Here is a 25,325-nt window from a genome sequence, read left to right as displayed (position 1 = left end):
ATTGCCTGAACCTACCTCTGCACAACTGTATGCACCACTGAAATCTACCGCGGATATGCATCTATGCTCCTGTTTGTCCGTTCAAAACGATTCAAAAAAAAAAAAAAAACACTTCCCCTGTGGTTCGTGCCTCTTGCTGTGTGCATCCTTTAATCACGGCTCGTATTCACCGCAACTTGCAAACCTCTGCACCGTGTGCTGTACTTGCCTGCCGTCAATACCAACCACAGTTGGCCGCCCAACTGCGCAAGCAAAGGCAGCAGGAAGTGTACGAGCTTGCGTACGGCAAGCGCGATGCTAACGAACCCGATGATGACGATGATGACGACGACACTAATGCGGCGGTCGATCAGCCTCTTACGCTAGCGTCCAGCGATCTGCCGGCGGAGGAGGATCCGGCCCAGCCACCGGCACTGCGGCGACGGCGCCTCTCGTCACCGGTCGTACTGAGGCGCGACCATCCGACGCACACTGACCATCGCGGCACAGACGACCGAACGGCTGCACTGGAACGGTCCGCTCTTTCCGAACCTTTACCACCAATAGAGGCACAGTATCCACCACCACCACCACAACCACTACCAACACTACCACAGACTGCTCATTCAGTGAGTTTTGCGTTTTTTGATTTTCTGTTTCGAGTTTCTGTTTGTTCTTTGCGCCGTTGTTTGAAACTCATATGCGCTGTTGTTGTTTAATGCTACTAGTATCATCGATCCATAGGTGTGTGTGTGTATGTGTGTTTTCATTGTGTTTTTCTAGTCGCTTTGTAATTGTTGTGTTTTCATGTAGACTTTTCCCATTATGTTTTGCATCATTTTTATTTTACTTCTTCATAAGCTCTTTATTACTACTGTTTTCATAAATTTCATTGATAAATCATTTATTGTTATAACTTTTCTTCTGTTCTTTTGCTTCATTTTTGAGCTTACTCGTTTCATACTTATTATTATTTAATTTGTTTAATTTGCAAACATAGTTTAATATTCTTTAATCTTCTATTTTCATTCTTTTAACGTTGCACGATTGTTCGTTTATGCAGTTAGTCCTTTGTTCTTTTGTTAGACAATTTCACAAATCAGTATAATATTCAATCATCTCTAAACGTTGTCGTTTCATCCTCATTGGGCTCATCATCATCGACTCTACCTCGTTTTGATTACTCCTACCATTGTGCATTTTGGGGCTTGTTCTACATTTCCTTCTAGACCTGTTACCATTCTGTGCGTTCCCGGGATCTTCTATTTTCCTTCACGACTAATGCGAGCTTATTTGTGTCCATAAGAATAAGCTGTGAAATGAGTAGACTACGGCACTGAGACTGTACTTTAGTTTGCACAAGTCGCTATCGCCTCACCATATCCCATTTTGTTGCAAATGCTTCTTTTCTGCCAAAATTTCAGCCACCCAAAATGTTGTATTGTGAGCTTCGCATCAAATGCGCCAAATTCAGGGTTAAATGTGCAACTTCTAATGCCCCCGCCGTGTGCGTGTTACTTATTTTAGGGTACTCGGCTACGCAAGCCTACTGCTCTGGATGCTCCGGATGCTCAAACGGCCGGCCCAAGCAAGGAACTGCACGCCCAACACTCAATAACGGACGAGGAGGCCCGCCTGCTAAGCGACGAGGAGGATGAGGTGGAAGGCCGCAAGGAGGCAGACGTCGCCGAGGAGAAGAAGAGCAAATTTTCCCTGTCCGGGCTGGCGCTAATACCGGCCTTCCTGGCGGGTGTCGTCGGCTCGGTGACGCTAAGGTTACACCGTGCGTCACGCAACTATCGGTACGTGATGCGCGTGCTGACCCGTGAAAAGCAGGTGCTGAAGGAGACGCCCGGTTTTGGTGTTGGGGTGCGTGATAAGGACGGCGTGTGGACGCACTACATCTCGCGATCGGGCAGGTAGGTTGAAGGCGAAGGCACGATTGTGCCAAACACAACAAGGAATGTAAAAAAAAACAATACTAGTGCTCGCATAGATAGTACACACCAACGCGGACGATCTCTGTTGGTTTGTAAATAACTTGGTTGGTGACGGGTACCACCTCAATGTAACAAAACTAACGTCTGTTTGTGTGTGTATATGTTCTTTTAGAAACAGGCTTGAGCTACTAGAGATAGTGAGCAAACTAGTAGTATGTCCCGCATTGCATCTGTTCTGTTTTTGTCCTCAACTCCCTTGCCCCGTACTAGCTATTATGATTTCACATTTAACAACCCCACCTTCGTTCAATTTTGTGCAGTAGTACCTCACCCAAGCCCGAAGAATCGCCTCCACCGTCCGGCGGCACGGTACGGTCGGGCGGTTCTAGTAGCGACGGCGGCGGTGATAGTCTGTCGTCCCGTACCGGATCACTCGCCTCGCTCAGTAGACAATTGCACAGTAGTAACATTAACGACAACACCGACTACGAGCGGGACTACGCGGAAGCGGAACAGCCGGCATCGGCCGTGCCTTCATCGCCGGCCGTAACGTTCACGGTGTCGGAGGTGCAGCCCGACACGGCGACGGAAAGCGACGCGAAAGCTAACACGATACGCGATCTGCAGGTGTACACTGGTGCAGAGCGGCAGCCGGTGGATGATGGGTAATACTAAACTACTAAACACTTCACATGTACTTTGCACTACAACACAACTGACTTCAATTCAGAGGCACACTCAGCGTGTGATCGTGGTACGATCACGTTACAGGGAGAAGAAATAGAAACCTCGAATCAACACGTGACTGTCCTGACGGGTACACACTATCAGCCGGTACAGAACAGTGATGAAGCAAAGATGATTTTGTATTTTGTACTGTTTAAGAGTTCGATTAATGCTTTACGCGCTAGATAGAACAGACCGTAGAAGCGTTAACATAGTTTGTACATTCACCACAGATCAAAACTTGCACATATTGTACATACTTTTTTGGAAGCTTTTTTAGTGATTGTATCCATTTTTGCTGAGGTCTTTGGATTGTCGTAAGACCGGATTTAGGCTGTCTTAAGAGGGTCTTAAATCGTCTGTAGACCGTCCTTAGACTGTCTTTAGATCGTCTGTAGATCATCTGTAGACCGTCCTTAGACTGTCTTTAGATCATCTGTAAACCGTCCTTAGACTGTCGTTAGATCGTCTCTAGATCATCTTTAGATCATCTTTAGATCGTCTTTAGGTCATCTTTCGATCGTCTTAAGATCGTCTTTAGGTTGTCTTTAGATCGTCTTAAGATCGTCTTTAGATCGTCTTTAGATCGTCTTTAGACCGTCTATAGACCGTTTCTCTACTATGCCTTTTCTCTTACTGAGATCATTAATGAAATTGCCCTTGTCATGTTTGCGTTTCGTTCAGACTGCATACAGTGAGTGGATTGGGAGCAGCTCTAGCAATGATCAGTCGTAAAGATCCACTCAGGGAAGAGTAAGTATCGTTGGTGGTGTGCTCTTCAATTGCACTAGCTGAGTTGAGGACTCGTATCAATCGTACCCAGCCGTTTGTGCCCTCACTGGGCTGAAGAGATTGATCCTCGCCAAGCACTTAGTATTGTTGTGGTAGTTGCTTAACCTTCATATACTATACACTTTTGTGTTACTTGGGTTTTGTTGTTGTATTATTTAACATAATAAATTTTGTGGTATAATTTGATGAAATTGTTTTTTAAAATCTCATATGTTTTTGGGTTATGTTAACCTTTGACCACACACAAACACACACCATCGATAGAATCGAATCGTATTACCAACACCGTAGGCGCAGTACTAGCTTACTACCCGAGATACTCATCTCGGCCCCGTCGGCCGAACGCGGTCTGGACGAGGATGGGATACCGTACCGCTACTATTCCAATGATACACTGGACAGGTACAGTTCCCTGATTCTCTTTCCGCAACAACAAGCAACCAAAAAGAGCTACAAATGTGCAAACGTGTGCACGCACTACGACACAGCATCGAATAAGATTTGCCTTTATTTTTCTCGTCACCGGATATTCACGCATACACAATCCACTATAATACACAATTTACCGTGTCCGTTTTACACACATTTCTCACAAGGCTCCTCCAAAAAAACAATTTGATGCACAGAAGCACCTTGTTTGTCCATGCGGAATTCTTTGTGCAATGTATTCGCTAAGTGTGTGAGTGTGCGAAAGGATGGTAAATATTTCTATAATACTGGACTTAGACATTAAACATTGGACTAACGGTGTAGTAGTAGTAGTAGTAGCATGCAAAATACCTATAGATGGGAAATAACGATTTTCTAATCACAAATAACTACCATTAATGGCATGCCAAGTATAGAAATATTTAATCAATATCCATTTTCAGTGTGAAATTTTGTCTATTATTGTGATATTTACGTCTAAAAAGAACAACATTCTGATGTTAAATGTTCCCTACTCAACAGCAAAACCGACGGCAGCTCAACCGAAGCCGTCAAGCGTACGCTGGACGAGGTGAGCTCCGAAGAGGACTTCTCATCGCGCAAACATTCCGTGCTGTTCGAGCTGTTCCAGGCGGCCTGGTACGCGATCATGTCGCACACCGACTTCATATGCTACTTTGTAGTATTCCTGAACCAGGTGATTTTGTTTATTTGAATAGCTAAATTTCGAAGAGCACAATATAATACATCATTTTCTCATTTTAGGTTAACTCAGCCAGCCTGCTGTCACTACCACTTCCTCTGCTGGTAACGCTCTGGGGCACGCTGACCTTCCCCCGGCCGGCACAAACCTTCTGGACGATGCTGATCGCCTACACGCAGATGGTCGTGCTGGTGAAGTGTATCGGGCAGTTTGAGATGTTCTGGTGGAACCAAACGCCGATCCCTTCGAACCAACCGTTCCATGTGGCGCGGCTGTTCGGTATCGAGCGCAAGGATGGTTACGCAACGTACGATCTGATCCTGCTGCTGATGCTGTACTGCCATCGGTTCATTCTAAAGTCGCTGGGGCTGTGGAAATCGGACCCAACGGAAGAGCCGGCCCTGTCCGAGGGGCTGTACCAGGTCGATCCGAACGACGAACGTGCCAAGGCTCTGATGGCTTTGGCAGAGGAAAATGAGAAGAAGTAAGATTAAGATTGAGTGTGTTTGAGATGATTTTTAAATTTAAAATGTTTTCTATTAATTTTTCTACGATCAAGAAAACATCGCCGAGAGTATTTGAAAAACTTAAAAAAAGCACTCGAACAAGCAAAATATCGCCCACTGTTGGATGTTAGAAACGATCGAAAAGGTTCCCTTTTTCGTGCTTTTATTTCGGCCACTTGCAGTTGTATTTAACGTTTGTTTTCTTTTACGTTTAAAGTTCGAAGATCACGAAGAGAAACGGTGATAATATTTCTCAAAAGTCACACCTCCTTCATACGAAAACTAGTTTCAAACGAAAGTGCTCGAATGCTTATACCGCAGTTGCTCGAAAAAATGCCTCTCAGTGTAGCTCAGTTCTTTATCACTGAAGATCCATTCGGGTATTGATGTTAAAATGTTCTGAACTGCTAATGAAGTTCTAGTTAACTAATTATTTAACAATTTTATTATTTTCAATTTCTTTGGATGTATTTTCCCCCTTCGCAGGTGTGAAACATTAGAAATACGTCCACCGGAAGAGCTGACTGGACTGTCGATGGTGAAGATCAACGAAAAGGCGGGCACGATCGTCGAGGAACCGATTGGAGAGGAATCAAACGTGCTCTGCGTATCGATACACCCGGAACCAGCCAAGAAATACTTCCCGCAGATAGCGAAGGAAGCATTCCTGCGCTACTCGGCCGCCCTGAAGGCGTTCTTCGTCCAGCTGCTCGATCGACAGTCGCGCAAAACGACCGACGTGTACGGGTACATGTTTTTGTGCGATTTCATCAACTTCTTCGTCATTCTGTTCGGCTTTTCGTCCTTCGGGGTAGGTTAATCGAACAATTAATCGTATTGCAAGATGATTGACCGCATTTGCTTCGCGTTTCCGCGCAGACACAAGACGGCGATGGGGGTGTACTGTCGTACTTTGAGGAAAACCGCGTGCCCGTCACCTTCCTGCTAATGCTGATCATACAGTTCTTCCTGATCGTGGTCGACCGGGCACTGTATCTGCGCAAAAACATTCAAGGGAAAATCATCTTCCAGTTCATACTGATCATCGGGCTGCACGTGTGGATGTTCTTCGTGCTGCCCGCGACGACCGAACGCAACTTTAATGCGACCACGCCGCCCGTCCTGTACTACATGATCAAGTGTTTCTATCTGCTGTTTTCGGCGTACCAGATACGGTGCGGCTATCCGGCCCGCATTTTGGGCAACTTCCTGACGAAGGGCTTCACGATGGCTAACTTCTCCGGGTTCAAACTGTTCATGACGGTGCCGTTCCTGTTCGAGCTGCGCACGCTGATGGACTGGATCTGGACGGACACGTCGATGACGCTGTTCGATTGGCTCAAGATGGAGGATATCTTTTCGAACGTGTATCAGCTGAAGTGTATGCGGCAGCTGGAGGAAGATTTGCCGGCACCGCGCGGCCAGAAGAAGGGCGCAATGGTGAAGTATCTGATGGGGGGTGGTATGATGTTGGGCATAATCTTTCTCATTTGGTTTCCGCTGGCCCTGTTTGCGTTTAGCAATGCGGTCGGTCAGCCGAACATTCCGCACGACGTGTCGGTGGAGCTGCGCATCGGGACGTACGAGCCGGTGTACGCGATGAGTGCACAGAACAATAGCATTTATGGGTAAGAGTGTGTGATTATGGTTCAATGGTGAATGTATTTATTTAATGATATTTTTTTTGCGTTTTTACAGTCTCACACCAAACAATTGGTCCAACTTTACGGCGCCCTTCATGGAGCGATCGGCCCAAACGTTCCTCTCAAACTACGAACCGGCCGACGTGGCGGCTGTTCAGCTCGGCATAAGCTCCGCGTCGATCTGGAACATTTCCCCGCCCGATCGGAACCGGTTGCTGTACGATCTGATCAACAACGTGACGCTAACCTGCCGCTTCCGGTACACGATCAGCCGGATGACCAACTCGAAGGAAAACCCGGGCGTCATCTCCGAGGAGCGCACCTACCAGCTGTACGACGGGCCGGCCCGGCAGGCGCTCATCAATTCGCTCAGCCGCACGAAACCGGACGAAATGGCGGTGCTGATGAACATTATGCCCAAGTTTCTGCGCGTCCAAAATAGTGGCTCGATTCGGCCCGTTCATCAGCTGGTCAAAACGGCTGACGGTAAGCGGTGGTGGCAAGTAGCCTTTCAGGTGATGGATTTTCACGCGTACTTTTCTCCTTTTTTCGCGTTTGTTTGCAGGCGATGAGGACGAAGAGAACTATCGCAACATGCAGCTGCGGCAGCTGTACATGGACGAAACGTCCAACACGAGCTGGTGGCAAGCGATGGAGGACTGTACGGACACGCTGTACGAGAAGTACTTTTCCCGGCTGCCGTATGCCGACTGCACCAATTTTCTGGTGATTTACATGTTCAACGACAAGATATTCCCCAGCACCATCAGCTCGATTGCGGCGGGCGGGTAAGAAGCACTAGAGTGTGGGGGTCGCTATGTGTTCAAAAACAAGCTGAATTAACCCTCTCTCTCTCACCTCAGCATTATCGGCATCTACTCGACGATGATACTGGTGTTCTCGCGCATGCTGCGCACGAGCATCTTTTCCGGTGCGAGCTCCAAAATCATGTTCGAGGATCTGCCGTACGTCGACCGGGTGCTGCAGCTCTGTCTCGACATCTATCTCGTGCGCGAATCGTCCGAGTTTACGCTGGAGGAGGATCTGTTTGCCAAGCTGCTGTTCCTGTACCGGTCGCCCGAGACGATGATCAAGTGGACGCGGCCAAAGAATGAGGGCGGCGGCGACGACGAAACGGACACGATGACCGATCAGCCCGAAACGCACCCGAAGCAGGAGTAGGGGGATGCCCGGTGGTTGATGATATTTTGTTGTTTTTTTGTGATACAAAGCGAACTTACTGCTACTGTTAGGGCGTGACGTGTGCGACACGTAGTCCGTGGTATAAGGTGTTTTGAAGTTGGATACTTTTATTGGTCGTTGTTAGGATATTGGTACGAACAGCTGCACACAACTGCATAACAAAACAAGCAATAAGCGGTAGAAGAGAGGTAGGCAGGAGAGTGCATTACGACAGTGGATTTAAAGTGGACGAGAAGACAGCAGACAATCGACAGCCGGCAGCGTGGTGTAGTTTAATGCGGCAAGAAATTGTAAACGCAGCAAAAAAGTGGCACAATTAATGTGTGTTACCTGTACATAGAAGACATCCAAACGGCGCCAAACATTACGAAACGAAACGTTTACATTTACAATTATGCTAGAATTTAATTCGCAATGCTAGTCGAACGCGTAGCCCCATTTCCCCATGTTAATGTGGGGTCAGAAAAAGAGAGGGAGAGAGAGAGAGATTCACACGTGCATTATTATCGTAATTTATATTCGCTTATCAATCCCCACTCCTATTTGGATTCGAAACAGTGTTTTGCATACATCAGAAACGATTATCACGGTCGCTGTGGGGCTTCCCCCCCTCCCGGCGAACCATCCCTCTCGAATTTGTTGTTTCACATCTCCTTCCTGCAGCAGCATTTCATCTCATTTTCTAGTGCGTAATTCAATCGAAATTTGTAACATTTAAAAATAAAGCGGAAAACCCATGCCGGAACTGGAACTTTTCCGGGTGAAGTTGAATGGTGGTGAATATTTAGAAAAATCTTTTCTTTTCCTTTTAATGTAATTATAAAAATGCATTAATGAGAAATAGTAATTGTTCAGAGTATACTTCACACACACAGACAGAGCAGTTTTGCTTTATTTACCACCCCATATTGCATTTTTTTGTTTTTTTTTTTGCGCTAGTAACCGTACAAACAAGTGTTTTCCCCACAAAAAATACACACACCACCACCTACTTCCAAAGCCCCTTCGAATGTCCCTTTATCCCGCCTGCTTATCGGCCAAACCGCATGTGCCCATAGTCATCGAACTGGTCGCCCTCGCCGCCCCGCTTGCCGAACCGCATGTGGCCATAATCGTCGAACCGTTTCATCAAGCCATCACCCCCCTGCTCATGATCCTCGTCGTCCTCCTCCTCCTCGTCATCGTTCAGCAGTGTTGGCGTCCTGGCGCCGGTTAGAAAACCCTCCAAGCTAAACCGCATCTGGTCCTGCTCGTCCACACCCGGATCGTCGGCAAACCGGTCCCCTGTGGCCGGGTTACGCTGCATCAGCTGAGGTCCTTGCACAGTCCGGCGGTACGCTTGATAGGCACCAATTACGCCAGGGTACTTTCGATCGTGCGGCCGCATTTTCGATCTCGCTCGGTAAACGTTCGTATCCTTGAGCCGTTGGTGCTGCTGCTGAAGATGATTTATAGTGCCCTCGTCGGAGGTGGACGAACCGGGCTGCTGCTGCTGCTGGGAGTGTGGTACCGCCAGTACCAACGATCCGATCGGTTGCGCTTCGGCAAAGTGCACGTAGTAGTAGGCCGCGTAAGCTGCCAGGGAAACGGCCAGCGCAAGCGTTACCCGTGCCATGGTAACGCGGTAACACACTCACTGCTCACTTGGGTTTGTTCACAGCGCACCGACAAGCAGACGCTCTCTGCAGTCCCGAATGGTGCGGTAGTGCAGCTTTTATACTCGCTTTTGGAGGTAAGTTCCTGTTTCTGTTGGCGTGGTGGTGCGATGCAAGTCACGTTCACTAGCAAACATTATGCTAATATTTTTCGCTTACTTCTCTCTTTTTTTATTGTAGCGATGGATGAAAATCTTGCATTGACTTCCCGAGATACGGCGGCGGCTAGAAGATGATTGTTTTTCCCTTTTTCCGTGCTACACCGATGGCGGTGCATGGGAGTAATCTAATTATCCTTGTCGGGCGCTGGTCGGGAATAATTGCTCAACGCGCGCTCGAACCTGTCAAATGTGGATTTTCACCGCAAATTTAATCGGAACCTGGGAGGAAGAATCTCGGAACGCGATACGGCAGGAGCAGCAGCTCTGCCTACGTAAGTAAACATTTTATGGTTTTTTTAGGTTTAAACAAACATTTTATTGCTTAAAGTGAGGAACACAAAAACACAGTTTATGTAAAAAAAACCCATCACTCTCCACTTTTGTAAGGCACGTGGCTTTAAGCTCTAGTACAGTAAAGGTTCACGCAAAAGTTTTTTGGGGTGGAAATCACTTAAACGCTAATTGTAACACATAAAACGAACACACAAACAGAAACATTTCTGAGGCGATTTCACTACACATCGGTACAATTGCGTTCCCGCGCTGTTCCCGCCGGCTGCTGCTTGGTGGTGTTGAAGAACAGCCCCTCCCGGTAGGTGAGAAACACCGACGAGCACAGGATGTCGGACGATTGGTCCGCGCCGGAATCGTTCGCAGCACGCAGCACCACCCGCCGGGGACTCCGGCCATGCTGTTTCCTTGCCCTGCCGACCGAACCGCCGTACACTTTCCGCTTATCGATCTGGCCACCGTCCACCGTACCAGCGACGATCTGCAGCCGGCCCGACTCCGCGTCTCGTTCCCTCGCCGTGCCAGCAATCGCGTACCCGCCCGCCCCGCCCGGCCTTGAGCGCTGATACTTCTCCGACCAATCCTGCTGGTGCCGTTTGAGCGAAGCACTCGTCCCGAACGCAGGATGAAACGCAGCTTGCGGTCTACCCTCGCTCGCTACCACCACATCGGACGGGAACATGGCACTCATACGCTTGGGGAACAGCTTCGGCTTCAGCCTGTTGTAGCCCTGGTAGACGGTGAGGAATCGGTCCAGCTTGCAAGTGAACTTTTCCGACGGTTCGAGCGAATGGCGCAGCTGTTTGGTTTTCTCCTTCGCTAGCAGCAGCACGCGAGTTGGTTGTATCATGCTGAGGTTGATGCTATTGGTTCACTGTATGGCTTGTCCTGTGTTGTGTTCTCCGAATGCGTTCTCGGTTGCAACTGTCGGTTGGTGGTGCAATGCCGGGGTAATTTATAAGTGCGTCGTGGCCCTACTGTAGAACCACCTGTTGCCATGCTGGCAGCTAATTGGAGGTATGTCCGCTGTTGAGTAAGAGGTGTTAGCATTGTAACGACTGTTGAATAATATAAGACAAGCCATTGCAGGAGGCACCAGGAGCGGCAAAGGAATCGTTCTGTAGCGTGCTGTTTGATCGAGCTCGGGCCGCGACTTTACGTCATGTCTGGGCGGGCAGCGTTAAGTAATCCTATTACGTGGATAGGTTTTTGGGTGGGCGGCCGTTTCCTGTAGGGAGGGGCGACGCAGAACCGCCTAATTAGTCGCACTCAGCGGTCGGCTCGAATGTGTCAAAGAAGTGGTGACAATTTGCGCCTAAGTATATACACACAATCGATGGTCATGGTTTGGGCGCGTGAGGTAACACCGCCTGGTCTCCAATGCCACTCTAGGCTAGTGAACTCTTTCTGCAAGAACCTGGGTTTGTGTGGGGAGAGGGGACTATTCCAGGAACTTTAAAGGGTTCCTGCGAGTTAAAGGATATTAAAGTAGGGGGGTCGCTATAAACAACAAAAGGAAAAATTGGGTTTGTTTTATGACGTACGAAAGCGATCGAAGCAGGCGCGAAAGATTAACCCAACAAACACTTCACGTGATCAGTCACATGTTGTTAATCTCGTTTTCTTTCTGTTCTGCTGGAAAAAAACCCCAAAAACCCGAGGCTCAAAATAAAACAATACTTAGACATGTGTTCATTCTATTTTTCCTTTTTTTGTTTATTTTTTGGGGGGCAATTGGACAAACTGGCAAAAACGGTTTCATTTTCCATGTGTGGCCAGTTGACCGTTTAGCTTAGAAGAATGTTGCAGAGGACAATATCCATTTTCCATTATATAGCTTACACACACTCTTCAAGCACGATCTATTAGTCGACTGAAACGCTGTTGTCGGGAGGAGGTTTACAATTGTTTGTATGTTTTTTTAGCTTCAAAATTGTGTTCTAACTTATGTTGTTTGGTTTCATTTTGTTTCGTTTTCGGTTTTTTGTTTTGGTGTACTGTTTACAGTCTAGCCTCACTTGTTTCTAGTGTCGATTTGTTCGTTTTTTATTCCTCCTGTTTTTACCTCTTCTTCGATTAAACTTTTAATAAAATCAATAAAAGGGACATACAATTCAACTCGGTTTTAGCAAAAAAGTTCATCTTCCGTTTTCATTCATCCATAGACACGCTTTGGGGGCGGTTTTTTCTTCTTTTGTTCTTTACTTTTCGTTTCTTTACTTTTGATATTTGAGTTCGAGTGAAATGTTAAATTTGTTTTATTTTATTTACCTTTTTTATATTTATTAACGCTATAAGCTTTCCTTTCTTGTTTCCGCATTTTTCGGTGTATGATAAATCTGTTTTCTTTATTTATCTCTCTTGCTTTTTCTCTCTCTCTCTCTCTCTCTCTCTCTCTCTCTCTCTTTGTGGTTTCATGCCGCAGATAAATTGTTTGTTATTTTTCTTCTCTTTTTTAGTTGAACACTGTGTTTTCTTTATTTTATATTTAGCTATTCTGGTTTGCCTGTTTGTTTAGAAGTCTCTTTAGAAGAGCAATTAAATAGAGCTTTAAAGCGTTGCTTAATCTGGGGGTTTCGGTAGCATCGACAATAACAGTAAACTGGTGTCCCTTACCTTACCGGCACCATTCGACGTGCAGAGCAGAATATTGTTGGCTATGCTTGGCAAAATGTAAAGTTTGAAGCACGATCACACCGTATACGAGATCGCGGTTACAGACAACATGGAAAGAACCATAAAACTTATTTGACTGTTTCAGACTGAATGAAGAGAATCAATCATCGACACAACAGATCACATCGTTTTAACCACCGTTGGCAAAATCGCAACAAAAAAACACCAATCGGCATTTTTTTAAATAGTGTGTGCTGCTTCTTCCTCGCTAGCAATTGATTCTAGATTTATTTTCGTCTTTTTTTCTACTTTTATCTCTTCTCCCTCTTATCTTGTTTGCCTAGTGCATTGTATTGTCTCATTTTACTTTTGCTCATAAATTTACCTATGGTAATAAGTTTGATTTTTATTTTTTAGTAATAATTTATCTCTCTTCGTTTGGCTAACTTTGTTTTTTTTTTCCTTTACGTTTCTCATGATTGGTTTGTTTTTATTTTCTTTCCTTTTATATCATGAATGTAAGTGTGGTTGCAAGGTAGGTTAGGCTTTTTCTAGTTGGCCTTAGTTTTACTCTTTTACTCATGCGATACTAAGTAATAAACAACTATCATTTTTTATTGTCACATTTAAAGCTACTTTTCTTGGAGTTTCAGTATGATTTTCCTCTTCCTTTTCTTTTCCATTTATTGACGTTGTTTTGTGGTTGTATGTTGCGAAATGTTGTTGTTCTTTTGTTGTTGTTGTCTTGCATATATGTTTGTATATGTGGTTGGCGTGTTGCTTACGTTTTTTTTGTTTTCTTCTTCTATATTTTATTTCGTTTTACCTACTACATCCTACTCGCACAGCAAATGCGTTTTTTGTTTTTAATTTGGTATTTGGTTTGTGTCGTTGTAGAAAAAATTGATCTAATTCGCTCTATCATATTGTCGACGTACTATGCTAAGAAGAAAATGTTTCTATTACAACACGCTTTTTACTGTAGTAGAATCGGTCACGAATTGTTAGGAAATAACACGGTTTTTGGGGTTTGTTTTTTTTTATATTAACGCTTTAGAATTTTGCACATATTTTTCACCATTTTGCAGCGGAGAATTTGTTTCTTTTTAGAGGAATATGGTTTTTCTTTCTTTCCTTTATTTGAGCAAGCACCACCAAAGCACACTAAGCTGTAAAAGTAACAAAATAACAAGTAAAGTAAAGAGAAAAATAACTACAAATAAGGGAATAAAAGTAAATAGGAGTAACAAAATAAAGAAAACAAATCATATGTTTAGTTGTAAAAAAATGAAATTCATTTCGATACTATTTGCGTTACAGTTTGTAAACCAACTTAAGACATAAACAATGTACACATAATGTTATTGCGGTATTTTTCCTCTCTCTCTCTCTCTCTCTCTCTCTCTCTCTCTCTCTCTCTATCTCTCTCTCTCTCTCTTTGCACAGTACGATTGCCACATGCCAACACACAAAAGTACACCCTAAGCGAAATTGATGAAGAAGCGGTCAGGTGTTGGTCTCATGCATCAAAACCACTTGTACCTAAGCAGTCGTTTTCGGTACTTAATTGCTGTAAGTACGAGTAAATCTGTTTAATCTAATAAAAAACAAAAAAAAACCCTCTCTAAGTCACGTGCCCACTGTTGCTTGTGTTGCGTTGGTTTAATGGTATAAACAGCGTAAAACGCCTCTTTAAATGTTCGTCCCATATCCCGATTTGGCTGAGCGGCAAACGCTTTTGCGGTGTTTATATAAGTAAGCAAAGCCCATTGTTTTTTAAATCAAAAATTGCTATGACACTGTCCTGGTGTACTCGATATCGTTTGCTTAGAAACGTTTAGCACGAATTGTAAATACAGTTACAACGGTTTACAAACTTTTTTATCCTTATTTTGTGGCTCATTCCGATACGTTTAAAATGGGACGTTTCGAGCTGTAGGGATTTGAAATGGGTCTTATAGCGAAAGAAAGCTATTGCGATTGGCTAAACCCTACTACTGAGAACGCAATGTTTTCTCGTATTTGGGAGGCTCTTGTAGGTTTTTGCTTTTCACATCAAAAAACGAGCGATACATCAGTAGCTAAGCTTTACTTTAGTTTGCTAGTTATACCATCCGTTTGTTTGTTTTTTTTTTCTTCAACTCTATTTCACTAGGCATTTTATACCCATTTGGTACCTAGTTGACTGAACACTCGGTTTTTGATTTGTTTCTCTGCTTTACTTTATTGTCATGGCATTCCGGTACGCTCATTGTCGTGAGCCTCTTTCCTTCGGATCGATGTACGCTCTGTTCTCGTGCCGGCTTACGTCGCCGTCAATATATAAAAACGGGTTTCTGTGTTAGTGTGTGCGCGTGTTAAACTTGTGTGTAAAGATCAAACTGCTCTCTCCACCTCCGCTGAACCACGCTGTGCGCAAAAAGGGAGAGAGTAGTTTGTAAGAGTAGTAGTGGGTAGTAGTACTTTGGGCAAGCAACAATAGAACCTGGAAACAACGAGGCTAGTAAAATGTGGCTTAACACGAGAGTCGAGTAAAAGAGAAGGAAGGTTCACTTTTTGTTGTTGTTGTGTTGTGTTTGTTTTTGTACGATACAGTTTTTCGAGATAATTTCGAGTCGAGTGCGAATGCGTTTTGGTCGATCTTTCTCTCTCTCTTTCTCTCTTGTCTACGCTTGGGAGATTGATAGTGCGTCAGTGCGCTTAACGTGAAAGTTTGGGGCGGGCAATAAAAAACAGTACAATTTTAAACTTCATCTATTACTGATATAACCAGCTTTGTACTAGTGGAAAATTGATATACTTTTAGTTGTACTGATCGCTACAACTGATACGCAACGTGTGGTTGAGTGTACGTCTGTGTGTGTGTGTTAATGTCAACATCAGGTAGATAGGGTGTGATCGTGAGGGATCTGCTAGTTAGTAGTTAGTAAGAGTAGTAGTAAGAGTGTGATAACAGTGTACGTATTCGATACTAAAAAGGAGAGTGGTGAATTGACTTGGTGAAGGAAACGCGTAAAATAAATTAATCATCCCTACTCGATTGCCGCTTACAAAAACAGATTACATACTAGACAGTTGGGTGACAGCTTTACTTAAGTCTCCACGCTGTACTAATAAGCGACTTATCATAATGCTCCAATAAGTCGATTTTGTTCTGCAGATTGTATACCTTTAGGCAGAGGTTGCAATACAACCGCCTAAATGCATGCAATCTGCATTACAAATCGCACTTTCGAGCCTCGTGTCGTGTCTGCTGGTGGCAAATACTCGCTCACCCATTATCGTGAACTGTCACACTGACGTTTGTTGGAAGATATGTCGATTTATAAAATCTTGCACACCCGGCTTGGCCGGCATTAACTCTAGCGCACCAGGTAAGAGTCCGCACGCTCTCTCTCTCTATATCTCTCTCGGTCGGTATGTACACTAACATGCGTTATATAGGATCTAGGCTAGGCAAATGCAAACTGTACCCCTCCCCGAATGTTTCTGTTGCCCAAGGAAGCAGGGAAAGAAACGGAACTGGCACTCTTACCCCACATTTTTCTTCATTCCAACACTGCTCCATAAGAGGGGGCTAAGTTGTCTAGTTTGTAAGCAAGGTTCGATTATATGTTACTGTCTACGGTATAGATTATTGTTCCTCCGTTCCTGGGGTGCGTTCGTTTTGCTTGGTTTTCCTTTTTTAAAAATACTTCTCCTGCCGACCGTAGCCTGCGACTGGCCAGTCTGGTTTTGTTTTGTTTTTGATTCTGTATGTATATAAGTATGTATAATAGATCTGTATATATATCTATATTTATAAGTCTGTAGGACTGTGCAGGCCGGCACAGTCCTCAATTTTGTTAAACGGTTTACTATAATTGTTCATTTTATACTCTGTGTTTCGCTCTACTTTATAAATTATTGTCTCTCTCTGTTTGCTACCATCTAAGAACGCGCGGGCTTGCCGCACGCGGGAACACCGTGGCCACAATTGACCTTCTTTTTTTTGAAGCCTAAGGACCTCATCTTCCGAATTTTTGTTTTTTTTTTGTTTGCTGTTCTACATTTCGTTTCAACTGGACGAGTTTCACTATTTAAATCGTTTTTTTGCTTAGATTTTCTAGCTCCTCCTACGTAAGAACCACCTGGCGAGCTAGCGAACCCACCAGCGTGGTAGTGCCACCAACACAAACAAGCGACGAAACTCTATTAGGAACAATTGCTCGATTTTGCGTTGAATTCTCCTTCATCTCTCCAATTCGAGTACTACCGCGGAGTGTTTGGGCGCGTTGAGGGAAAGCACAAACACAACGACATTCTACGCACAGTCTAGTTAAATGCTCTACCAATCGACCGCGTCCGACGAGGGCTAAGCGGCTGAGCTAAAAATGGGGGTTCCTTTCCACAGTGATCCTCCACTGGTGGACTCTCTGACGTTTGTCTAATACTTGTCCAACGAGCGGTACTTCACACTTCGTGACTTATCTGCGGCTCTGGGAGGTCAGTTCTGCAGTTACTTAACTAACACCTTGAAGCCAAGCAAGAGGATGACGCAGGGGACTTCTCTTATAGACTTCAGGAGTTTAGAAGCGCTCGCGACCTCCAACAAGCCGTGCCGCATACGGGAAAGGAAACGGTCCCTTAAATACTATACTAAATACTCTACGTGGGTACCCATGTCTCATCGATTGATCGTCAGCGTTCGCACGTAGCGCGGGTCCATCTCCTCCAGGTCGCGGCCCTTCGTTTCCGGCACGACCATGATGACGAAGAACAGCCCCACGCAGGATATGCATGCGTACAGCCAGAACGTACCGTGCAGCCCGAGAAAGCTCTGCAAAGGAAGACATAACAGTGAGGTTAGGAATTGAATTTAAGAATGTCGAAGAAGAATTTGTGGCTTACCTGAAAGTCCACGAACGTTTTCACGCTGAGAAAGGCGCAGAAGTAGCTGAAACTGGTGGCGATCGAGCTGCCCACTGCGCGGTACTCGAGCGGGAAGAGCTCTCCAACCAGTAGCCAGGAGATAGGCGATATCCCTAGGGCAAAGGCCACGGTAAACACGAGCACGCACAGCAGCGGTATCCAGTCGTTCTGGCCTGCCGCCATGCTAACGTCGGATAGGACGCCTCCTTCGGCCACAAGCATCTTGCTCGTCTCGCCATAGTACACGCACGAGCCGAACCCGGCCAGCGCAAGGGACATGAAGATACTGCTGACGATCAGCAGCGGGATACGACCGACCGTATCGATCAGCAAACCGGAAAGCATCGAGGCTAGCAGCTGCACAAAGCCTACTGCAATGGCCGCACCGTGCGGGTTCATCCCCGCGAACGTTTTGCGGAAGATGGTGACGGCGTAGAAGTTGAACGAACTGGCACCTGGTGGGGCAGGATCGAAAGAGAAGGTGTTAATGAGATCAAATAGGTTCTTTTGGGAGATCACGATGTTAGGACCTACCAGTGAAACGCTGGAAGATCATCAATCCGCACGTGATGAGGATTGGTTTGACTAGACGCGCGTTGCGCAGGACTGACTTGACGTTCGCGACGATCGCCGAAAACGAGATCATCTCGATGTAGTGGCGAAGTCCGGGACGTCGATCACCTCCCAGTGGTAGGCCGTTGGCGCCATCTACCGGCACCGTACCGTTCGCGGTCGCTGGCGCTGAAGAGCTGAGTCGATTCAGCAGGTTCATGCGCGTCGTCCGTACGTTCGAGCGGATCGTGTCCAGCTCGAGCTCCACGTTTTTGTGCGGTCCTCGCAACCATTGCAGTGAGCTGGGAAAAAGGGAAATAAGTACCTTAGTACCCTAGTGGACAGTCTTGCACGCGTGCGCACTTACCGGTGTGCCTCCTCGTCGCACCCTCTTAACACTAGGAAGCTCGGCGTTTCCGGTATATAGATCACAGATATGAAGAGCATTATCGGTGCCATCGCGATCAGCATGGCCAGCTGGCGCCAGTCCAGGTACGCCCCGAGCAGATACGAAATCAGCATACCGAAGTGGCCGGCAATCTTCTGGATGGCGCTGAGGAACCCCCGAATGTCCGGCGAAGCGATCTCGCTCACGTACACCTGCGCCACGGTTGAAACGATCGCACAGCAAAATCCACCGACGAACGCGGTAAAGAACATCGTTTCGACCGATTTGGCAAACATCGTCAGTAACCAGGAGATGGAAAATGGGAGAGACATCAGAGTGAGAACCCGCTTGCGCCCGTACTGCATCGCCAAGCCGCCGAACATGCCGCCGAACAGGGCGCCGAGCAGGGAGAGGCTAGCGATCCAGCTGACCTGCTGATCGTTCACCGAGAAGTGGGTGTAGTTGCCGCGCTTCACATTTTGCAGCTCCTGCAGATTGTCAATGGCCGGGCTGGAGTAGCCTTTCCCAAGACCGGCGGCAAGCGGGCCGAGCGATACGGCGAGTGCTGCAATTATCTGGAAGAAAATGGACGGAAAGAATGCAACATAGAGGATACAGTTGGGTGACTTTTGATTATGGTTGTTTGCCAGTATGATGTGCATTGTGCAATGGATGTTCCATTTTCTGTGCCAGTCGTCTGTTGAGAGATGTAAATTATCCATCCCAATGGCGCCCAATGGTTATGATTCTTTCGACGAGAAATTCATATTATTCTCTGTCGCTTGTTGTGTTGGCGCCTCGTCTGTCATTTGTGGAGATGATAATACTCTCGATCAATCACGCGTCGTTGTGGATGCACATTATTTGACATTAATGTCCCAACACGCCCCCGATGCCCGGAATGATGGAGAAATTGTAATCAAACGCACCAACCGGCATAAAAAAAGGAATAAAAGAGGCCAACAATTCTATTGTTGCATGCAGTTGCGCGTTCAGAATGCACTAGTACTCTAACTCTACGAAAGCGGACGGGATGTGGGTCTGGTGGAGTGCAATTATGTGTGATTACACCATACACGCGTAGGATGAGCGATAATGGGCCTACAGCGGCTCATTACTGCATGGCGCATGGACGTGTGGGCAGAATCAATAGGAATGTCGATGGAGGTTTTTTTGCGCTCATTCATTTGACTGAACAGTGACAAAGCATTTCAGTACGGTTCGTGGAATACTAATTTTCGAATGGTTTCGTAATTGAGGGAAGGATGTTTGATATGCTGAAAAGGGTTGATTGGTATGGTCGCCAGGGGTTGGCAAGCTTTTCAAGAGCAGTATGAAAGAATGGAACAGGCTTTGGGTCGGATATTGAGATTTTGTTTGATAATTGTCATCAAAATAATCTTTTAGCAATGTCTGAATCAGATAGAACCTTAGAAAGAATCAAGTTTCAATTTCTGGAGAGCTGTTAAGTTCTTGAAATTTAGATATTTTGATGTTGCAATTTATAGAAAAGATTTTAAGTTTCGTTAAGGACTGTCTCCAAATCCTCAAGATCCCAAGTAGATCTCGTAATTTATAATGTGTTATGTGATTAATTGACGTTACCGACCTAAATCTTTATCTTTTTCTGCGGATTTAAATGCTGTAGTATTGCAATAACAATGTAATCTTAACGTCCAACTGGGTTTGAATCGATCCAAAGTTTACGAGTCAGATTTTGTCCGAAATAGTCGGTAACACGTGTGAATCCAATTCAAAGTCCAATTCAAAAGAAATATTTTAAACTGTTTATAGCACAAAATATCAATCCACTACACTTAAAAACAAACATTCCCCATTCACATTCTTACATCCTGCTGGCAAAATTTAATGCACCTTCGTGTAAATAAAAAGCCGATAATGCCAACCGATAATGATCTGCCAAATAAAGGCACATCATTGACCCGGTTGCAGTATCCCCTTTATATCCAATTATCGCTGCGGCATTTCGATAGAGTTCTGAAGGCACACACGTAGAAATGCATTTTTATTGTCTGCAGGGGTAAAAAACAACGAAAGAAACCCGTTAGACCTGTTGCCGTCGCTGGCGATTACTGCTTACTTGCATCGATCATCGATCACAATCGGTGGGATGTGCGTGGGCCAAATGCAAATGCCTATGTGACAAGCCGGGCCAGCACCAGCCGACTGTAAATTACCGGTCAATTATGAAAAGTACACAATTTAATTTTAATTGGAAAACATAGTTTTCCCGACACAGCTTGTGTGTGTGTGTGAGAAAGGTGCGAAACATGCCGTTTTCAACACCTGCAGAGTAAGGGGCTGTTGTTGCTGCTGGGTACCCTAGACCGGTCGAAGCTTTGATCAGACGTTGTCACCGATAAAGAAGGACGACATTGATCTATGCTTTGGACCGAGCTCCGGTCCAGGGTGGGAACGTTGTAGACATGTTTTGGTTAATTTTATCGTTGCATAGATAAAACTCAGCGGTAGTGTGGGCAGTGGTCGTAGTGGACCGGTTTGGCGAACAACCCTGCCGGGGAATGTCTGCTGCGCCAGGAAGACATAAAACCCAACTCTTCTGGGGGTACGCGGAAAACGTTCTGCTTCATTGAGTTGAGAAGTTTATGAGCATTCAATAGGTGAATTTGCTTCCTGGCCATTCGTTTTCATTACCACTCAAGTGAGAATATCCTTTGGAATCTTTTAATAGTTCACCGTATATGCTACCGGGCACAGTACTGAAGTGATTCAGTTTGGATTTAGTGTCATATCTCGCGAACGATCAGATATCTTTCAGCACCGTTTGCTTATTTTTATGAAGTTGTCCGCAGTTGACTGGTTTTTGGGATAAAACTTGTGCTTGTGAACCTGTTGTGTGTTCGAGTATGATAGCATCAAGTCATCGGCTTATTCCACATCCACTAAGCTAGCAGTGCTCTTGCTTGGTGACAAATAATAACTTAATTTATAAAAATAATCCCATAAAACTGATCATAAAGAATAACTGCAGTTGGAATTTGTGCAGCCGTCGGCAGAGCTTGACTTTTTCTACGAATCATTCCAGTGAAGGCCGGCCACATGACCGGAACATCTAGTCAGTGGAATGCATCCTCCCAGCAGTCTGGCTTTCATGCCATCGTCTCGGGACATTCCACCGTCTAACTAAACGATAGTTGGGTCCGATCTTTTCGTTCTCGGTATGCAAGAATTAGCAAGCAATGCACTCTGCAGCACACACACTAGACGAGACAAACAACCTGTGTGCGTTTTTTTCTCCTTCCAGCGCGCGAGACTGCTTGCATTCCGAGTCGTACGGCCGATAGAGCCCGCCGGTATAGCGCTGTCAGCCGTCACAGATAGCCAGTGCGACGTTCGAGTGACAAAGTCGTCGCGGTGGTGTCGTTGGCCACGGCGCACGTGAGGCACGAGATATGAACCTCCATTAAATATTAATTAGCCTTTTCATAACCGGTGCTTAGGAGCGGTGGGCGCCTTTAGCATTGGAATATGTTCTGGTCTAGTAGCTGCGCACCATCCTACGCGAGCTCATGGAGAGATAGAGAGAGAGTGAAAAAGAGCGAGGCATTCGACATTCGACATCGACATTAGTTAGGTTCCACATCTCAATCCACCGCCATAAACCAGGTGCTGTAGGCGACGAAATTCAAACTAGTACAGACACCATCACAGTCACCCCGGGTTCGAGTTATTGCAGCAGGCGATGAAATAGTTCCAACCAAGCGGCAGGTATCCAAATGTTCACTGATACGGCGTCGATGGTTGCCAGTGCTCCAAACACCTGCTCCGGTCCGAGGATCGTAGAGGTCGGTTAAGATTGCATATATTATATGGTAGGAATTTTATGGACCACGGTCAACACCGCGGTGAGGGTTCTTTTGGGTCAGACCACCGACAGCAAGCATTCCCATTCGCAACGAGTTCGCGAAACACCGCATGATCTTCTTTACGATCATCCAACCATTTTTTCCCAGAAAGTTTGAATGGGTTAGGGTCATCTTTTGCCTAGTAAAATACGTTGGAACCTACACCCCGTCAAACGGGTGTGTGAGTGCAATAAATTAGCTAATGGTGTGGCATCCGTGCTACGGATTTCGGTGGTAAAATGATAAAGATTCAGTAGTTAGGTTTATACCACCACCACCGTGGATTATCATCGGCTGATCATCTTGCTGATCAGTTCGATTTGCTATCCTGCTAACCGTTTGGTGGAACATTAGCCTTTTTTGTGTTGCTTCTCCAGCGTGTCTAAATGACTGTGGGGCTGGAATGTGAAAGAAAACATTTAAAACGTTCAATTCACCGGAGAACAGGTTCCGTGCGGGTTAAGAAAATTCAAATCCCCACTGAGCCTGTTGAGTTTTGCGCGCAAAAAACACTCAGCTTGGACCTCTTTCCAAAGTCGTCATTATCTAAGATTGTCCTCAATTTTTTCGACCACCTCTGCTGATGGGGAAGATGGAAAGAGGGAGAAGCCTTACCCGATCGATTTCAATTTGTGGTGCAATTTATGAGCCAGCTCACCGCTAAAGCAGTGCCTAAGATTTGCACACTCCGCGCACACTCTTGGGCGTAGAGTTAATGCGCGTGATTTGAATTCAATTACGCGCGGAACTCCACAAGCAGTGGACAAGTTCGTTGCTCTGGAAGGAAGTGACACCTTTATGATGATTGGTAATCGAAAACACGTTTCCGCGGACGAGGGATCACAGATATTGGAGATGACGGTAGAGATATTGGTTATTGGAGGAGAACTGGGGGAGCGTTGCTGTCTAGAAGTACTGTGCCCGGCACGCAAGACGGCAAGTGGCCACTCATTATCGTACAACTTCAACTTCCTTAGGGCCGTTATTTATCGTTCGAGATCGTGTTATGAGATGTCTGTCATTGGGTCACTGTTGATTTCTTCCTCATGCGGGGAGAAGTAACCAGTTCCGTACATAGTAGTTGCACACCTACCTGTGTAAAGTGATGTCCCTGCGTCAGCACACTGAACGCGCCGAGTCCCTTCGAGCCGGAAGTACTTCCCGCACCTCGTCGATGATCGTACGGCAGCTGGCCGGGACGTTCGGCGCCGGGGTGTATGATTGCGGAACCCGGCCCTTCTCCGCCCATCAGCTGGCTGTGCTCGATGATGATCTCTTCCCGCTGCATCTTTCCCGCCAACTCTTCCTGCTGGGCTAGCAACTGCTTCTCGGAAAGAATCACACCCGGTTCGTGCCCCGCCCGAGGTTCGTGACGGTTCACCGTGTTGGTCTGCGGTTTCTTCCCGGTTCCGTCTCCTGACTTCTTGTTGTTCGGTTGACCGTTGGACGCTGGGCACGGTGGACGCTCCCGCTGATTGTAGTGTGGTAGCTGATGCTTTGCGCGTGTCGTCGCCGGCCGGTTGCTCGCTGGCTGCTGCTCCTCGTACGGTGGGACGGCCACCCGCGGTCCCAGGTCCGGATGGAGCGGCGGGGAGATCAGTATGTTGTACTGATTTTTCGTAAAGTTCAGGCTGTAGTTCACGTTGTAGCGCTGCAGGTCGACGACACTGTTGGTGTTCTTGGGCTCACCGGGCACGCTGGTACGCTGGTACGGGTCGCGCACGTTATTGCACAGCTCATGCTGCCGCGCGTCGTCGTAAATCAGTGCCCGTGCCTGCTGCTGGGGTCTGTGGCTGCCACCGCCCTGGTGGTGGTAGTTCCCACTCGGCGTAATGTTGTTCTTGAGGATACCACCGATCGGGGCCCTTGATGAACGTTCCGGCTCCGTGCCGTAACCACCGTACAGGGCGACCCGGTTACGTTCACTGCGGTAGTCGTAGTTGTTCAGCCGCTCGCTTACCGAGCGGGCCGTGATCGGGTCGGCACCTACTGCACTGCTGCTGGACCGGTGCGCTGCCCGGGCCGGCTGCTGCTGGTACGCCGGGTGGTGATGGTAGTGATGGTAGTCGGCGGCGTAGTAACCCGTTTGCGAGGACGGGTTCGATCCGGGATCGTAGCGTAACAAATTCGGACCGTAGCGGGCACTGGCGAACGTGCTGTCGTACGCCGGTTCGTTCAGGTGATGGTGACCGTACTGCTGCGGATAGTGATCGACCGGCTTCGGTAGGTGCGGCAGTTGATCGTGCGGCTGCAGGTGCGATATCTGGTGCAATTGGGAGCAAAGAGAGAAATGGAAATACATTAGACATACGGATAGAGACAGATAGAAATAGGTGGAAGGAATAAGATGCAGATTATACAACATGGGCTGATACACTGTAAAGCACTTAGCATCAGACATCGGAGCTTTCCCGAGAGATCAGGCCCCAGTGTTTAGCCGCCGAAAGTTGCCTCCGGAAATTGCAATCTCCGAATACGAATGCATTACATTCGCTTGCCTCTTCCCAGACATTAATTCCAACAAAAGCGCAAATGCTATGGAGTAGGAAAATCGCTTTCTAACCTGTCACTTTGCGGCATCCGTCACTGTCACTGGGAAGCAAGAAGGTCAAAGCCCGATGTCACAGATCACGCGACCCCACACTCTCTGGGAGATGTCGAGATGAATTTCGGGAGACAAATTACGTATTAAGTTATCAAAATTTCCAACTCCAACCACACAAAATCGGTGGCGCACTACAACAATGGTGACAAATGTCGGGATGCTTTTTCCGAAATGTAGGTCACTCCCTCCGTTTCCCATCCACGTCTTTTGGGGAGACATGGCAATGGAGTTTTGAAGGATTACGACCTGACCCGAGTCTGTCTGGGTGGAGAATGTGGTTAACCAGAAATGGGGAGTGTTCGTGTCGAGTTCTGTTCGGGCCATTGCCGGAGACCGGG

General features: G+C 46.5%; 4 protein-coding genes across 36 annotated transcripts in view; 1 reads left to right on the top strand and 3 right to left on the bottom strand.

Annotated features, from left to right (window-relative positions):
• Positions 1-8,714, top strand: part of LOC1280241 (piezo-type mechanosensitive ion channel component) — a 38,929-nt gene extending 30,215 nt beyond the window's left edge. For 17 of the 32 annotated variants that reach the window (XM_061659020.1, XM_061659005.1, XM_061659007.1 and 14 more), the window contains 12 exons: positions 231-608; positions 1,507-1,898; positions 2,240-2,584; positions 3,330-3,398; positions 3,702-3,839; positions 4,389-4,563; positions 4,632-5,053; positions 5,562-5,886; positions 5,955-6,703; positions 6,774-7,204; positions 7,284-7,506; positions 7,582-8,714. In XM_061659020.1, the coding sequence (XP_061515004.1) occupies positions 231-608; positions 1,507-1,898; positions 2,240-2,584; positions 3,330-3,398; positions 3,702-3,839; positions 4,389-4,563; positions 4,632-5,053; positions 5,562-5,886; positions 5,955-6,703; positions 6,774-7,204; positions 7,284-7,506; positions 7,582-7,900 (3,966 nt within the window). In that variant the 3' untranslated portion in view covers positions 7,901-8,714. The remainder of the gene's footprint in view (positions 1-230; positions 609-1,506; positions 1,899-2,239; positions 2,585-3,329; positions 3,399-3,701; positions 3,840-4,388; positions 4,564-4,631; positions 5,054-5,561; positions 5,887-5,954; positions 6,704-6,773; positions 7,205-7,283; positions 7,507-7,581) is intronic. The other 15 variants (XM_061659034.1, XM_061659033.1, XM_061659032.1 and 12 more) reach the window with 8 other exon arrangements.
• A 64-nt stretch (positions 8,715-8,778) lies between these two features.
• LOC4578092 (uncharacterized) lies at positions 8,779-9,558 on the bottom strand. The gene has a single exon (XM_001238247.3). It carries the CDS (start codon positions 9,534-9,536, stop codon positions 8,952-8,954), a length of 585 nt encoding a protein of 194 aa, XP_001238248.2. The 5' UTR covers positions 9,537-9,558; the 3' UTR covers positions 8,779-8,951.
• A 135-nt stretch (positions 9,559-9,693) lies between these two features.
• Positions 9,694-10,976, bottom strand: LOC133393559 (uncharacterized). Its single transcript, XM_061659038.1, has one exon. The coding sequence runs from the start codon at positions 10,876-10,878 to the stop codon at positions 10,252-10,254; it is 627 nt and encodes a 208-aa protein (XP_061515022.1). The 5' UTR covers positions 10,879-10,976; the 3' UTR covers positions 9,694-10,251.
• A 2,171-nt stretch (positions 10,977-13,147) lies between these two features.
• Positions 13,148-25,325, bottom strand: part of LOC1280239 (uncharacterized) — a 101,796-nt gene continuing 89,618 nt past the window's right edge. For both annotated transcript variants that reach the window (XM_061659002.1, XM_061659003.1), the window contains 5 exons: positions 23,476-24,645; positions 18,475-19,070; positions 18,090-18,409; positions 17,535-18,010; positions 13,148-17,463 (listed from right to left, as the gene is read on the bottom strand). In XM_061659002.1, the coding sequence (XP_061514986.1) occupies positions 17,311-17,463; positions 17,535-18,010; positions 18,090-18,409; positions 18,475-19,070; positions 23,476-24,645 (2,715 nt within the window). In that variant the 3' untranslated portion in view covers positions 13,148-17,310. The remainder of the gene's footprint in view (positions 17,464-17,534; positions 18,011-18,089; positions 18,410-18,474; positions 19,071-23,475; positions 24,646-25,325) is intronic.

The sequence above is a fragment of the Anopheles gambiae genome, chromosome 3 (assembly GCF_943734735.2).
Source record: "Anopheles gambiae chromosome 3, idAnoGambNW_F1_1, whole genome shotgun sequence".
NCBI lineage: Eukaryota > Metazoa > Arthropoda > Insecta > Diptera > Culicidae > Anopheles > Anopheles gambiae.
This window is presented reverse-complemented; position numbering and strand designations above follow the sequence as displayed.